Here is a 16,190-nt window from a genome sequence, read left to right as displayed (position 1 = left end):
CAAGCCTTACTGCAGCCAGACCATTGTGTTTGAAACATATTATCTTCAACACAAGAAGAGGGGGGCAGTGATAATGCTGAAAGTGTTAATAAGAAATAACAAAATAGTCATATTTATCAAGGACTACACCAAACTGCTTTACTGTGAATACAATGCTACTAGTAACAAACATGTTGTACGTGTTTAAGTCATTAAACTAACACAGAATGGCTTGTTTCTTGCTTTGTAACATTCAAAGTTTTGTTTAACTTTTACAAAAAATGGTGCAAGCTACATTTAGGTGTAAAAAAAAAGACCTTCCTAAATCTGCCCCAGTGGATTTTCCAACCTTGCCTTGCACTCCTGTATGTGCCTTTGCAATAACATGTGAGAAGCGAAACTCAGTCCCTCAGGTAAAACGTCTAAGTAGACTGGCTACTGTCTTCATCACTGTTGTCACAATGTCACGCTTGGGGACTGAGATTCACTTGTGGCAGGGTTTTAGGCTTCTGCGTCTGCAGTTCTGGATGTAAGAACCTCCCTGGAGTGTTGGGGAAGGCTCAGCAGCTGTTGTTTTTTGTTCCAGTCTGAGGGGTGAGAAGCAGGTTGAGTGTGGGGATTATGACGGCCTGGTAGAGCTGGCTACAATCTGCGCCCTGTGCAATGACTCCTCCCTGGACTTCAATGAGGTGAGTCGCAACACATACTCTCTTTAAAACTGTGTGATTATTATGCATCCCAGGGAGGCAGCTTGTTTGCATATCAGCTGCCACAATTACAACTGCCATAAACCATTTCAGCAAGCAGCTTGATATCTTATCAGCGTTATGGAAACTCATTTATCGGGGTCGCAAACATCTTTATATTTTCCATTCTGAACTTACTGCTGTTCTGAGCTTCAATGTGCTCCCTGTGAAACATACATATTTAAAATGTATCAACTTTTAAACTCAGTATCATATTGCACCTATAAGTGTGTGAAGCCTAATGTTTACCAGAATAGATGATAATGAAACCATCTAGTATAGCTTTGCTAGCTTCTCCATCTATTTATTGTAAGTGTTAAGCAATGCGTGGTGCTTTAGAACGCTAGGACTTTTAAATACTTTCAGAAATCCCACATTTGCACTCTAGTGCTCAGTGAATCGGTGCATTACTTACCCTGTCATTAAGTTGCAGTTGAAATCCCTACAGTAAAAATGCTGTTCAGGCTAATGCCAGCTCATCCCATTATTATGTCAATATAGTTCCATTCATTGTGATTAGTGGTGTGCTACCCTGGCTACACCTTTGTTTGCACACATGTTTACACCTTTAGTCACCTGGGACACCCTTCTCTATTGATTTACAGCATGTTGTTATTCTCATCTCCTGAAGATCCTTAACCACAAGACATGTTTCCAAGATTGCATCTGCTTTGTTAACCTTGCCTTCGCCAGTTTAATCAGACCACTTTATACTGTGGCTGGTCAATTATTTTCTTAATTCAAGGCTTTTTACCTGCCAAAACCACACTACAGATTCACCGTCTGTGCAGCAGGTACCTCCTGTGTACAGCAAAGCGCGTTTCATGTTTCAGAATTCAGATTGGGGCCTAAGACATGTCGGACAGGGAATGAATCTACAGTGTTAGGTTAAATTGACTAAACCTGAGTGAAAATAAAGTCTGGAAAACTAAACCAGCTACAGAAGAATAATAAAGAGTATATGTTTGCTAATGAGAGGAATATATATATATATATATATAACCTACTGCGCCACCTAGCTCTCAATTCGGAAATTGGCCAGATGTTTGTGTGCTTTAACTACAATTGTCAGGACAAATTTACAGCAGTTTGATTGTTTTCCATTTGTGTTGGATTTCTTAACACATACACACACCCACACACACCCCATCCCACGCCCAATAAGACTCAATAAATAGGACTACAATTATTGTAATGTTATACTTCATAAATTGATGTTTAATTTTATACTAAATTATGCCTTTTTGTGTACAGAATTGTTCCATAGTATTCCAAGCACTGCACTGTACCGTCAGACAGGCCATGTACATGATTCATATTAAAATGAGATACTGTATCATCCATACCTATGAAACACTCAGTATTGGTACATTTAGAAATAGTAATATAAACTGTATAGAAATTAAATGACAAACATCTCAACTCTAAGTCTCAAGGCACGCAATGATTAACTTCAAGTTTTGGTTCACATTGTTTTATATCGCCCATTGATATAAGAATGTGTTCAGTACGATGTGAAACGCGAATGTTTTCAGCGGATACATGATGAGAGAATGAGTGGAGAAACGCTCCAGTACCTTATACACAGCTGTGTGTGGGTTGCTAAGCACAGCACAGCCTCTCTTCCTGTTTGAATTTCCTGCAGTGAGTGCACCTTGGTACAGGATGTACTTCTTTTTTTTTCTTTTATCAAACAAAACATTAATATATTATTTTATAAATGAATGTAACTCAAATAAGGTCAAATATATGTCATAGCTTTGGATCATGAGCTTTTGGAGACCTCAAAACTGGAAATGTCAAAACATTCTCCTGAACGTTATACTAGGGCTCCACCTAGTGTCTTAGATGTAAACTGCACATCAGCCTAATGCACTGTTAAAAATTAGGATTCAGTACCAGTGTTTGTGTATATTTGACAACTATGGGCTGTATTTAAAAGGATATAACTCATGAAATTAAAATTTGTAGATCGAATAACTGTTTAGAAGTATGTCACTTTTAATACTCCTTCTAGTTATGGATGTGCTGCACAATAAGACATTGATTTTACAAAAGAAGACCAGTGTCTTAACAGTTTAAGGGTTATCAGTTTAAGAAAAAAAAAATGAAATCATTTTTGTTGCAATTAACCTTGCTTCCCTCACCTCAACATTTGCCAGATACTGTGTTTGTACAGAATGATATAGTGGACAGACTTTTTTGTATCCATTCAGCAGAGAATAACTCACTGGTGCTGCCTGCAAAACTTCAAATAGAACCATGTGAAATTCATCATCACAGACCTTCAGTTTGGTGGCCACTCAGATTGCTTTGTGCCGTCTCTGCCTGTTCAGTTTCTCTAGTCGATTCACGCTGCCTTTCTGTTCCAGTCCAAGGGGATCTACGAGAAGGTTGGAGAGGCCACAGAAACAGCGCTCACCACCCTGGTGGAGAAGATGAACGTGTTCAAGACTGACGTCAAACACCTCAGCAAAGTAGAGAGGGCCGGAGCCTGCAACTCGGTAAGGGTGCAGTGACAGGGAGTCTCCAGCAGAGGGCTGCAACTCGAATGGCCCTCTATCGCTTGTGGAAATGTACAGTAGTTTATTTAAAAAGGAGGAAAACTGTCCAAACTGCCTTGTGGAACCTGGAGTCACATGTTCATGCTAGTGGTACCTTTGGATACAAGTATAATATTTAGACAAACAATGTTTTATAGTAACTAAACATTCACAGAAAGCCCAGACTGTTCATTACATGTTTTAAATGGATTCCACTTCCCTAATAAAAGTTTTTCTTAGTAAAAGCATAGCAAAGTGTACTAAAGCACAGTGAAAGCCCAGTAAGCTTTGTAAAGACCAAAGAGGTATGGTAAAGCATATTAATAAACATGGCAAACGATGGTAAATGCACAGTATAACCCTGGGAAAAACATGGTAAAACATGTATAAGGGCTGAGTAAAAAAAAAAAAAGAAACAGGAAAATAAAGTCTGGGACACTACACTGAAGAATGATAGTGGAAAGATGGCTAAGAAACACTGATAAGTCAGCCCCATGGTGGCCCATGAGAGTTTAAGTTTGGCACTGAAGTGCACACAATAGAAAGTCTTGCAAGCTGGGCCCAGGACCCAGGTCAAGAGGATTAACAGACTGGTATCAAACGCCACCTGTGCCTGGCAGGAGTCTCACCCCATTCATGAGGCTATAATGAACCGCGCCTGGGTCTGACGTCTCTCTCTGTCTCATTGCTGCCCCCTGCAGGTGATCAAGCAGCTGATGAAGAAGGAGTTCACACTAGAGTTCTCCCGCGACCGCAAGTCCATGTCTGCGTACTGCAGTCCCACCAAGCCCGGCACTGGAAACAAGATGTTTGTGAAGGTATGATGGGGTGGGTGGGGTCTCATTTAACTGACTTGAGAAGGCTGTTCCAAGCCCATGTTGAAAAGATTAGCCTTATAGGTGTTATCTGATAACGGCTGAGCTATTGTAGGCTGTATCTTTGGAACTTTTCCCCAAAATTTCCTTGAAGTATCCATGGGCATTTTTTATGACTTGCTGTACGTTCAGATATGCTGACTCCTAATGTGTTATTTAGAGCTGTTAGTAAACTATTGAAAACAGTGAATTAATCCAACATTTTGACTGATGCTGTCTTGCGTGTAGTGATATACGTTAATTCATGTTCCATTTAGTCTGCAATGCAATATAAACAGAGAAGGAACCCGGGAAGAGGTTCTGATGTTCCTTGGTATGCCCCTCCCTATGTTTCAGTCCTTTCAGTGGCTGATTCATTCAAAGCTGTGCTGTGTTTCCTCCCCTGTGTGCAGGGCGCTCCGGAGAGTGTGATTGAGCGCTGTAACTACGTGCGAGTGGGGACCAACAAGACAGCCCTGACGCCCCCCTTGAGGGAGCACATCATGGGGGTGATCAAGGACTGGGGCATGGGGAGGGACACACTGCGCTGCCTGGCCCTGGCCACACGGGACAGCCCACCCAAGAAAGAGGAGATGGACCTGGAGAACTCAGTCAAGTTCTCTGAGTACGAGGTGAGCTCAGCAGCTCCCTGCACACTGAGAGCAGGGATGCTCATTACAATGCTGCTTGTCTAACATTCTCCTGCAGCGAGCTATTACACTTGAAGACCTTGCCAAGACAATGCAGCTGTATCATGGGTTCTATGGGAAGAACAGCTATATATCTCCACAGAGGTTTGAAGATGGCTATAAATGAGAAACACTTTTTTTTTTTTTTAATTAGATTCATATGCATTGGCTTCTGCACTAAATATGATTCTGTATCTCCATTGTGGACATCTTCATATCTCTGGTTACAGATATGAATTCGTTTCTCATAGAATGCATATTAAAGCTGCATTTTAACATGTTATCATTATTAAGCTACAGTATAATGAAGACCCAAGGTGACTATAGAGGATGTTGCAGGATAGCTTCTCTATAGCTATAGTCAAAGGTTTTGCATCACCCGATAGAATTAACTAATTGTTCTTCATAAAGTCGAATGAATCCTGCTGAGTAATGTTACGTTAACATATTGAATTACATACCGCTTTGTAGTTTTCCATATACTTAGTGAAAAACTGACAAATTGAAAAATGTGGCATTTTGAAATCTAACACACTATTAAGGATTCGTAGACTTTTGCGATATCATTTTGTAGTTTCTTTGATTACATGATGTTAAATAAAATATCAAAATTATGTTCTCAATCCTAAAATTCTAGGTGATGCTAAACTTTTGGCCATATCTGTATATATGTAACTATTATTATTATTATTATTATTATTATTATTATTATTTGTATTATAATGTTACGTTGCAAGGTTTCAAAAACAATGCTACAGAAAAGAGCTATGGACAGGCATCACGTGATTCAAATCTGTGGTATTACATTGACAGAAAGATCCTGCTTCTCACACTCATTGCTGACCCCTATTGGTTCTTCTGCTCCCCCAGAACAATATGACGTTCGTGGGCTGCGTGGGCATGTTAGATCCCCCTCGCAAGGAGGTGATGGGCTCTATCAGCCTGTGCGAAGAGGCTGGCATCCGTGTCATCATGATCACCGGGGACAACAAGGGCACTGCCGTGGCAATCTGCCGGCGGATCGGGATCTTCGGAGAGGACGAGGACGTGACCGACAGAGCCTACACGGGCCGCGAGTTCGATGACCTGGCTCCTGAGGTGCAGAGAGAGGCCTGCAAGAGAGCCCGCTGCTTCGCCCGCGTGGAGCCCGCGCACAAGTCCAAGATAGTGGAGTACCTGCAGTCCTTCGATGAGATCACAGCCATGGTGAGAGGGCTTTCAAGACGACGCACAGGGGCGCCTTGTTAAACAAAAGATTCCTCCGACACATAGAAGACACCCACACGTATTGGCTACAGTTTGATGAGATTAATCATTTTGGGGTGATTTGCTGTTAGGCAAGCTCCCTTATAGTTTAAAATGTTGTTCTGAAGAGTCAGCCACCCTTTTGTTGGTCTCGTTTAGAGACCATTCTCAGGGTTTGCATGGGTTCTCAGTTTCCGATGGCATAACTGTGATCCCATGAAATTATTAAGCCTGTAGTTTCATATCAACTAACCATTCTAAAGACTGGTGCTGCTGGCTAAGGTTTAACCCTTTAACCCTTTGCGGTCCTATGTCGGACCTGGTCCGACACTGCAATTATTCCTATCCGGTCCAATGTCGGACCCTGTCCGACATCATCAAAAAGACGCAAAAAATGTTTTTTAGTCGTTTTTTCTCCAGAAAAAGCAGAGAAAACCATTCAATGGCCGAGTGAGAGCGACAGGAGCTGAGACAAGCCGTAAAAAAAAAAAAGGGTGTATCTCATGAATAGTCATACTTGCCCCTGGCATCAGATAACGGCGGCCATAAGGAAACAAGCTGGCTGCTGCTGAATCAGCGCTCAGAGAATATCAGAGAATCAGTGCTCAGAGACATTTGCAGAGCTTTTTTCAGATGTTGTAATAAAATAATGACTTGGATCGCATTATTGAGGCGTTTGGTGATAAAACGAGTGATCAGGAGATGATTGATTGGTATATATGACTATTATTATTATTATTATTATTTATTTCTTAGCATATGTGAAAGCTATAGCGAGCGAAAGGGTGGGGCAGGGCCTGAGATGCCGAGTGAGTGCTTTGTTGATATGCAGGGCCTTTTAAACCCGTTTGACTGTGGAAAAAAAATACTTTTAAACAGCGCGTCTAAAATTAACTGCGTGTGAAAATAAATTGGACCTGCGTGACTGACACGCACTTAATAAATGGACTGCAAAGGGTTAAAGATCCTGCTTATTTAGGTTTATTTGATGTTAGCAGGAGCTATTTCTTCACAATAAGACAGTCACTACAAATGAGAGCTTTACAGTCTGTTTAAACAGATTAAATAGAAGAGGGCGTATTTTTTCTGCCTGTTTGTGCAGTGGGTGTAGATGAACTGTTTACTTGGTAATATTAAAATGAATGGAGCACATTTTTTAATTGCTTATTATTAGTTGTTGGGTCCCCTGTATGTACTGGCCTGTTTGCAAAAAGGATGAAGTACCACAATATTATCTTCATTTAAAAACACAAGTAGAATGGCACTGAGCACCCAGTCTGGATTCTTTAGGAATTCCTAATAAAGTGGCCACGCCCTCAATACTGTCCTGGGCTAAGACCTGTCATGCCACAGTCCTGGTTCTTACAGCAGGCTCACTGTCTTTATTTTATTTTGATTCATGGTAACTAATTAGATTTCTTAAATTGTTATATTTGTTACTTCATAGAGAATGGGTTATGTGTGTATGTCTCTTTGTGTTCGTGCTTGCACTCCTGAGATATATTCATGTGCTGGCCCTGGTTTGCCTTAGGAATGTTTTCGAATTTTTTAATATCTTGCCTGTTTAATAACCCATTGTGTGTGTGTTATACGTCAGTCTCTATTGCTGTATCTGCTTTGATCATTATTTAGCATGCCTGCTATCTATTCCAGTACACATTTCCCTTTCCAGCTGCTTTGAAAAGCGGAATTTTTGAGGTCATGTTAGAAATGACCTCTAGGGGAATACAACTGTTCTGGCTGCTGTGAGTTTGCAAAAACGAAATCTATTCAAAACTAGTTTTAGAGAGACAGGCTATACCACTACACACCCCCTAGTGGTCTTTTTTTCAAGCTGTGGCCAAAAGTTTTTCATCACCAAATAGAATTAACAAATGTAGCTTTATAAAGTCGAATGAAACCTGCTGAAATAATGTTACGTTAACATATTGAATTACATACCGCTTTGTAGTTTTCCAACAAAAAACAGACAAAAATTAAAACATTTGACGTTTCGAAATCTAACACGAAATATTGTACGACTATAATGGCTTTTTTAAATGATGTCTTAATCGTAAAATGCTAGGTGATGCAAAACTTTTGGCCATAGCTGTATACATACAAAAGGTTCATGAATGGTGGTAATTTGAGTCAGATCAATGAGGCTGAAACATGTTAAAGTACCAAGTCAGTTGAATTCCTATTGTGAATGCTCTGCAGACCGGGGATGGTGTGAACGATGCTCCAGCCCTGAAGAAGGCAGAGATCGGCATTGCCATGGGCTCTGGCACGGCAGTGGCCAAGTCTGCCTCCGAGATGGTCCTGTCTGACGATAACTTCTCCACCATCGTGGCTGCTGTGGAGGAAGGCAGAGCCATCTACAACAACATGAAGCAGTTCATCAGATACCTCATCTCATCCAACGTGGGGGAGGTGGTGTGGTGAGGGCTTCTCTCTGTACGCAGCTCAGCGCAGGGTTCCAACTCAGCTTAAAACGGGTGACATTTTGAATTCACGTTTAATCAGGCTTTATTTCAACACCAACCTGCATTGGCAACTAGGATATAGCAGAGGTATCCTTATAGCCAGACGTATGTCACACTATCATTTTCTAGCTGTATCTTGAGTATATTATCAGAACTTGACTATTAAATGGGTTTCAGATTCTGAGATCTTGGAAGCCGCTTGCTGAAATTTGATTGAACTTTACATAGGGAAATGTAAATGTAGGTAATGAGGGACTATATACTGTATAGTATGTACTATATAAATATATAATATATATTATGTATGTAGGAGAAATCTCCTAAGGCAGTTTTTCATGGTACCTTACATTGGGTGCTTACATTGCAGGGATTTATACAGGATGTTTCACCACTAAGAAAGTCAAATACTGTATACAGTAACATCCAAGTAGCAAATAAGCCATCTTTTTCTTAATACTGAAACGCTGGAGCCTTGGTATACTGTACAGTATATGGATGCATTATAGATCCTTGGAAGTGGGACAGGGTCTTGTTGGTAGAGGATATCCAGTCATACACAACCCCTACATTAGAAACAACAGTTGTGTTACTCCTGGAGAAATCATTTCTGTGATAAGCCCTAAGAAATCCTTCTTTCCCCTCCAGCATCTTCCTGACTGCTATCCTGGGTCTCCCGGAGGCCCTCATTCCTGTGCAGCTGCTCTGGGTGAACCTGGTGACAGACGGTCTTCCTGCCACTGCCCTGGGCTTCAACCCTCCAGACCTGGACATCATGAACAAGCCCCCCCGCAACCCCAAGGAGCCCCTCATCAGCGGCTGGCTCTTCTTCCGCTACCTGGCCATCGGAGGTGAGTGAGTGCTGCTGACTGGTCGTGTACCGTGCATTGTGCAGAGACACTTCATTCAGGCTTCTGATTCGCTCTCCTCTGTGTTGCAGGGTATGTTGGTTTGGGAACAGTTGGCGCAGCTACCTGGTGGTACCTGTATGATGCCGAAGGCCCAGAACTTACTTTCTTTCAGCTGGTAAATATAAGTTCACTCTTTTAGTCTCGGAACTCACTGGTGGAGACGTGAAGCCGACATTATTGTGGTTTTACTTTGGTTTTATTTTGGTATGGGGCCCTGGTTCTGAGTCATGTTTGTTGCCCCACAGAGGCACTTCATGCAGTGCACTGAGGACAACCCGCTCTTCGCAGGGGTCGATTGTGAGGTCTTCGAGTCCCGCTACCCCACCACCATGGCTCTGTCTGTGCTGGTCACCATTGAGATGTTCAATGCCCTGAACAGGTAATTCAGCAGAGACTTGATCGATTAGCCCAGTCGTAACTCCAACAGCTCATTTCAGTATTTTAGGGACTGCACTGTTATATATACATTTTTACCAACTCCCACACAACTTAATTTGAGTGTGGCATCTCAGTGTGTCTGCCATGAGTAAAAGAGGTGTGTTTTGCTGTATCTGTTTTAATCTGTTGTCTTTCCCTTGTCCAGCTTGTCTGAGAACCAGTCCCTGCTGAGAATGCCCCCCTGGGTGAACGTGTGGCTGCTGGGAGCCATTGTGCTGTCCCTGTCCTTGCACTTCCTCATCCTGCACGTGGAGCCCTTACCTGTAAGTACAGCACCTGCACGGAGGGGGAGAAGGGGTAGGATCCCATGAGAATTAGTGTTACAGTAAAAACAGTATTACATCATGGAAGCCAAGTGCAAAGACTAAAGCTGAGGGAACACAAGGCCACATTGTGGCTTGGAACTTGGTTTCAGGAGACTAGGATTCAGGCCACTGCATGGCACACCAGGGGAGACTTGGGGTTTGTTGCAGCAAAGTTGTCTCAAACTAGGTCTCCTGTAACCAGGTTTCAAGCTACTGTTACTGAAAAAGTGGCTTTGTGTTCCCTCAGCGTAAGGCACATTTTCTGAGAGGAATGAAAGTAGTGCTACAAAGCGAACAACACAAAGGAGCAGTTCAATTATTGTTCCTTAGTTTATTTTTATGGCATTAGATTTTATTTTTTGTATTACTTTGTCATTCCACATCTCGCATGTTATCTGGAGGACATGCTCTTGTCAAAGCCTCCTACTGAATCTCACCCAATTTAATTTCAGACACATTTATTCCAGTGGCATCACATGGTATCAGCACTCATTCCTGTTTAATACTCCTGTGGGACATTCACAAAAGTGGAGCCAACAAACTATTAACTCTTGCAGCACTAAGTAACTTTTCACTACAATTAAACAGATAGTTTCAGTGTTTTTTTTTTTTTTTGGAAATCCAAAAATTAGAGCGAGGCATACCCAAGATACGTTGAGTGCAGTTTATTTTTTCCTAAACGGCGATTGCAGTTTTCTGCACATTCACATTAATTGCTGCTGTATCTGAGTTCCTTGCACCTAGCTGAAATCTGTTTCTTGGGAGCTCCCTACTGTTCTCAACACCTCACTGAAACTTCCCTTTTGTTGTCACCCTTCAGCTGATATTCCAGGTGACGCCTCTGAGCGTGTCCCAGTGGATGGTGGTTTTGAAGATCTCGATCCCTGTCATCCTATTGGACGAGGGTCTCAAGTACTTGTCCCGTAACTTTCTAGAGGGTGAGTGTCCCACTCTGGAGTTCTGTACTTGCTCTCACACTCACACTAACACTTTTGCTCGCTTTGCTTCATGATACTGTTTTCTCATTGCACTGCTGGGCTAGTCATCAGCTAATCACAGTGAGATAGCTACTGTTTGAACATAAGAAATGGCAACCCCCCTTTTCAATTTAAAGACCAGGCTGCTTTTTCTTCTTCGTTAATGGTTCCATCTTTCATTGTTGACAGAAAAGAAAAGGAGTAACCAATAGCGACTATACACTGGTCTTTTAAGAGTTTAAAAAATGTGTTTCCTTCGATTGTCACTACCCCACTTCTCATCCTTTAGTTTAGCTTACTGAAATACATCTCTGAAGGTTCACCACCACAGAGCACTATGTTGTCTGATTAAATATCCCCAGTGCTGTCTCTGTCTCTGTGCCCGCTTTCAGTTGCTCTATAGTATTGAACCTTTAAAGACTAAATAAAGAACATCTATTAGGGGGCTCCTGAGTGGCGCATCCGGTAAAGGCACTCCACGTGCGCCCTATAGCCTAGGGGTCACCGGTTCAAGTCCAGGCTATTCCACTGCCGGCCAGGAGTTCCCAGGGGGCGGTGCACAATTGGCCGAGTGCTGCCCAGAGTGGGGAGGGCTTAGGTCGGCCAGGGTGTCCTCGGCTTATCGCGCAACAGTGACCCCTATTTTTGTCGCAGTCATTCCTATTTACTTTTACTAGAACATCCTTCTGTGCTGCTGGACTATCCAGCAAGCTTGTGCTAAGGCTGTCCATCCCGAGTAAGAGCCTGAATGTCTGATCGATGGCTACCTTTCAATGTGCTTTCTTGTTTCCTTTCTACAGCTTAACCTCCCTCTGTTCTTCTTGTCTGTTTCTCGCAATGAAAAGGTATACCTTTACTCTGTCTCCCCTCTTTCTGTTTCACTTTCTCTCTCGTATCCAGACAGCATGTTGACATTGTCAGGAATTCTGACTTCATGAAACCATTTCTTAGCATCACAAATTCTTTCAGTTCCTGCAATGGAATCAGCAATGTCAACACTGATGCCATTGTTGCTGATATTATATTCAGGGTTTCTGAGTTACGCTGGTAAACCATTATTCACGCTGAATGTTACTGCCCTTTCCAAAATGGAAGACCAATACGCACGTCACGTTCCTGTTTGTGTACTCAGCTAGTCACATCAAGCCACTTTTGAGAAGAAAAAAAGGTTTAAAAAGTGGGACTTATATTTGAAGAAATACGGTATGTACTGTAAGCCTGTGCCACTCACTATCTGTCTCTGCGTTGTGTTTCCTGCAGGTGACGAGGACAGGAAGTACATCAGGAGGAGACTGAAACCCTGAACACAACCCCTATTTAAACTGAAGTCTTGCATGTTCAACCGCCACTAGCAGCCAGCAGGACTTGCATGTGTCGGACAAGTGATTAGGAAGAATGAGGACCAACTGCAGAATATACTGATGACTTGTAGCTTTTTTTCTGTACATATTAGTGCAATAACTGGATGTAGGCAAGAGGAGGGTTGGGGGGGGGTGGGGGTTGGGGAGGGTGGGGGGAGTGTGCAGCGCTGGGCATTTTTGGATGTGACAGCACATGGAGCTTCATCTCTATGGTGACCTTAAGTTCTTACTGTCCCACCTGTTAAAATGCAGCTGTTGGGAACAGCCCAGAGCCCCAGTGGAATCACAACCACTGCCCCGGGTTGGGGGTGTTTCATGGAGCTAAACCCCAGGTTCATGGTGGTTCAAAAACTACAGTGTAGTTTCCTTGTTTGTTTTTGAAGCGGGAGAGGGGTTGTTTACTTGTATTGCAACTTAAACAGCCCCTCAGTCTGCTTGGTTTCAGCCTGTATAACACCCAATGGCCATTTGCTTGAATGGTCACCATATATCACTAAATCCAATGGTGCTGCTTGACGTGTCCAACACACCAACCAATACCATTTGCCCAGCTCAAAGTAGTTGCTTTGCTATATAATATGAGTGGTCTTACTCCACAATGAACTAAATAAGAAACTGTTGGTTTTGAACCAAGTACACCAAACAACAGTCTTCTTCAAAGTAGATTTAATGTGGCATAAGACCATGTGTTCATTTTAAATCAATGCCTGTTTTTTGCTCTTTTGGCTTCTAGTTGGGAGGCATCATTGCGTCCTCCTGGATTTTTCATGACTTGCACATTGGGAACTACATTGCACTCTTGTATCTAAAGGGTACCTAAAGAAACTCACTTGATGGTCTGTATTAAAAAAAAAACTAAACAAAAAAACAATACTGTATTATAGTAAACTCCTTGCCTTTCAAAGCTTTCGGTGGATTTAATGTATTCATTTTGTTCATTTCATGAAGTGCCTAGGGGACTTACGCAGTAGTGTGTTGCCTTGTGTGTCAGTTCTGACGTCCAGAGACTCACTCTGGAAGATGCTGTGTCTGTATTAGCTTTGAGCACCAGGGTGGTTGAGGTCAGGCCTTAGAACTCCCAGAAGTCTCATACATCACCTTTATTTGCTACCTGGAAATATAAATATAGTTCCTAACAGTAGCCTCATCACCAGCACACATGCTCAGGGCAATGATATGATCATATCACGATTTATCTGTAAGCTCTATTATTCAACATTGGTCTTACGCACTTGAAAAACGTACTCAGCCTCACTGTAATGTAAAGTAGCACTACTCCCAGCGCACAGTGCACACCAGGTATTCACGTTGGGCTTGGTTACGATTAGCGATGGGGTACTGGGTGGTGTTAGGAACTTTAAAGGCACCACACAACATCAAACATCAGACACAGCATCAACTCTCACTAATGCCACGGCTTGAGGAGCAGGGAGTTTACATTGATTGGCATCACACACACCCTTCCCTTCTCCTGTTGGGTTTGTTTTGTAAATTGGGGCAAGGTCACTGTATCCCCACCCCTGAGCTTTGCCAATGCCCTTTCTGTTTTTGTTAAGGCCTTTTCTGTTAAATACGGTCGCAATCAAAGAAAGGACATTTCCAGGTGCTGGTTTAAAATGACTCGTTTGTTCAAGGTGTTAAACTGAGCGGGGGAAAAACTAACAAAACGTGTACTTTGGTGGCATGATAGCTTGTACCTTGGGGGGTTATTTTGAAAGCTTGGTATCTTGCATGAGAGTGAAACAAAAACTACTTGGAAACACCTCCCTTAGTCAAACAATTAAAGGACAAGTGTCAGGTTACATGATTAAGGCAATTTATCCATAACTTTAAACACTCGATCATAAAAATGTGAATAAAACCAACACGTCCAGTAGACAATCCTTTGTCTTGAAGGAAATATCTTGCTCACCGGACAAATTTAGTTTCATTTATTTTTTGAAACTCAACAGGAATTCGTATTTTATTTCATATGTAAATATTACAAATAATTTCCCTTGCCTATTATTTTTCTATCGGTACTCGTTAATTAAATCATTATTTGGTAACTACCGTGTGAATATATAACTGCGGCATCATTCAGTCAAACTTGTCAGAGGAGCAGTGTATCTGTGTGTTCAGTTAAGGGCTTATTGGATGTTATGGTTTTGACTGTTTAGCGGATGCACAGTGTGTTCCACTGGTGTCCAAATGTACCGCTAATGCCAAAAGTTTTGCATCACCTAAAATTTTAGGATTGATACATAATAATAATAATAATAATAAAAAAACTATATCAACATTATTCAGATTTAACATCATGTAATCAAAGAAATTATATTGCAAAAGTCTGCCGTATGCCATAATTGTTGTACAGCAATTCAAGTTAGATTTTGAAATGTCACATTTATCAGTTTTTGTCAGCTTTCCGTTAAGTATATGGAAAACCACAAAGCAATTCAATATGTTAACGTGGCATTGTTTAGCAGGTTTCGTTTGACTTCATGAGTTAATCCTATAGGGAGATGCAGAACTGTTGGCCACAGCTGTATATCTGGAAGTCTGACTGAATATCATAACATCTTGAAAGCAGCGTTGTGTCAGTGAAATATGTTTTATTTGAGTTCTGCTGTAGAGTGGCCCCCAGCAATGGACTGTTTCTTTGGAGATGCATTTTGACAGACTGACTTGCCTAAGACAGAGACCTCACCCTGGGTTTATTTCTACAGCCTGAATGACCTCTAGTGCCACCCGCCGTGTAGGAATGTATAGTCTTGTTATTTACTACTGAACTACTTCTCAACAGTACAGAAAAAAATTGCATGTAACACTGTTACTGTCATTAATACACAGTATATAATTGTATTTCAATTGTTTTTAAAAAATCGGAAAAAGAAAATATTTTTAAATTTGAGAAACGGTAACAGAAAAGAGATTGACCGAAATAATAATAATAATAATAATAATAATAATAATATACTCCTTAGTGTAATTTATTTGACTTCAAATACACATAGAATCTAGGGATTTCAGTTTTTTTTTATGTCATTGATGTTGTCTGTTTTATGGTTGTTGGGGGTTTGTGGCTTACATTTTAGAGTAATAATAATACAGATAATTTTAATAATAGTAATTTGATTGGCAGGTGGGAAGTTCAATTTATTTAAGTGTCTGGTTTACACATAGTGTCTAGCAATGCATAATGAAGTTGCAGCAGTGTGTATAGCGAATGACTCGTGATAACCAGGAAAACTGGGAGTCTCTCTGTATTGCCTTGTTAATATTATCTGTTGGACACAGATATTTTATAAAAATAAAGATTATTTATCTTATTGTTATTTACTGATTCTGGGTAATTATTTGCACCTGCGTGTCATACTTCTCTTCTCCTCGTCTCTTTCGCTTGGTCTTATAACCAGTATTGAATAATGGAGAACAGGGCCCATCTGAGGCCTTTTGCTTTTAGTTACCATGCCAACAACCTACACATACCTCTATTGTTTGTTTTGAAAACACTACAGCAGGCTTTCTGAGCAAAAGAATATTACTAAGCAAAGATATCTTTTTCATGTACATTATATAACCGAAATAAGATGTTTTGCTATTTATGCTGATGTTTAAATATTAATTTACCTCTGGTTTATTTATTTTTTTCCAATGGTAAAACTAAAGTCAAATAAATTAGAGTCCAGTTAGGTGCT

General features: G+C 41.2%; 1 protein-coding gene across 3 annotated transcripts in view; it reads left to right on the top strand.

The window, feature by feature from the left end:
• Window positions 1–15,827, top strand: part of LOC117429501 (sarcoplasmic/endoplasmic reticulum calcium ATPase 3-like) — a 77,772-nt gene extending 61,945 nt beyond the window's left edge. For 2 of the 3 annotated variants that reach the window (XM_058998233.1, XM_058998231.1), the window contains exons 10-21: window positions 566–668; window positions 3,098–3,229; window positions 3,970–4,086; window positions 4,536–4,754; window positions 5,682–6,017; window positions 8,256–8,476; window positions 9,167–9,369; window positions 9,459–9,544; window positions 9,675–9,808; window positions 10,013–10,130; window positions 10,993–11,110; window positions 12,410–15,827. In XM_058998233.1, coding sequence (XP_058854216.1) covers window positions 566–668; window positions 3,098–3,229; window positions 3,970–4,086; window positions 4,536–4,754; window positions 5,682–6,017; window positions 8,256–8,476; window positions 9,167–9,369; window positions 9,459–9,544; window positions 9,675–9,808; window positions 10,013–10,130; window positions 10,993–11,110; window positions 12,410–12,453 — 1,831 coding nt within the window. In that variant the 3' untranslated portion in view covers window positions 12,454–15,827. Of the gene's footprint in view, window positions 1–565; window positions 669–3,097; window positions 3,230–3,969; window positions 4,087–4,535; window positions 4,755–5,681; window positions 6,018–8,255; window positions 8,477–9,166; window positions 9,370–9,458; window positions 9,545–9,674; window positions 9,809–10,012; window positions 10,131–10,992; window positions 11,111–11,949; window positions 11,995–12,409 lie in introns of all 3 variants that reach the window. The other variant, XM_058998232.1, reaches the window with a different exon arrangement.
• The last annotated feature ends 363 nt before the right edge of the window (window positions 15,828–16,190 follow it).

Source organism: Acipenser ruthenus, chromosome 24 (genome assembly GCF_902713425.1).
Source record: "Acipenser ruthenus chromosome 24, fAciRut3.2 maternal haplotype, whole genome shotgun sequence".
In the NCBI taxonomy this organism is placed as follows: domain Eukaryota; kingdom Metazoa; phylum Chordata; class Actinopteri; order Acipenseriformes; family Acipenseridae; genus Acipenser; species Acipenser ruthenus.
This window is presented reverse-complemented; position numbering and strand designations above follow the sequence as displayed.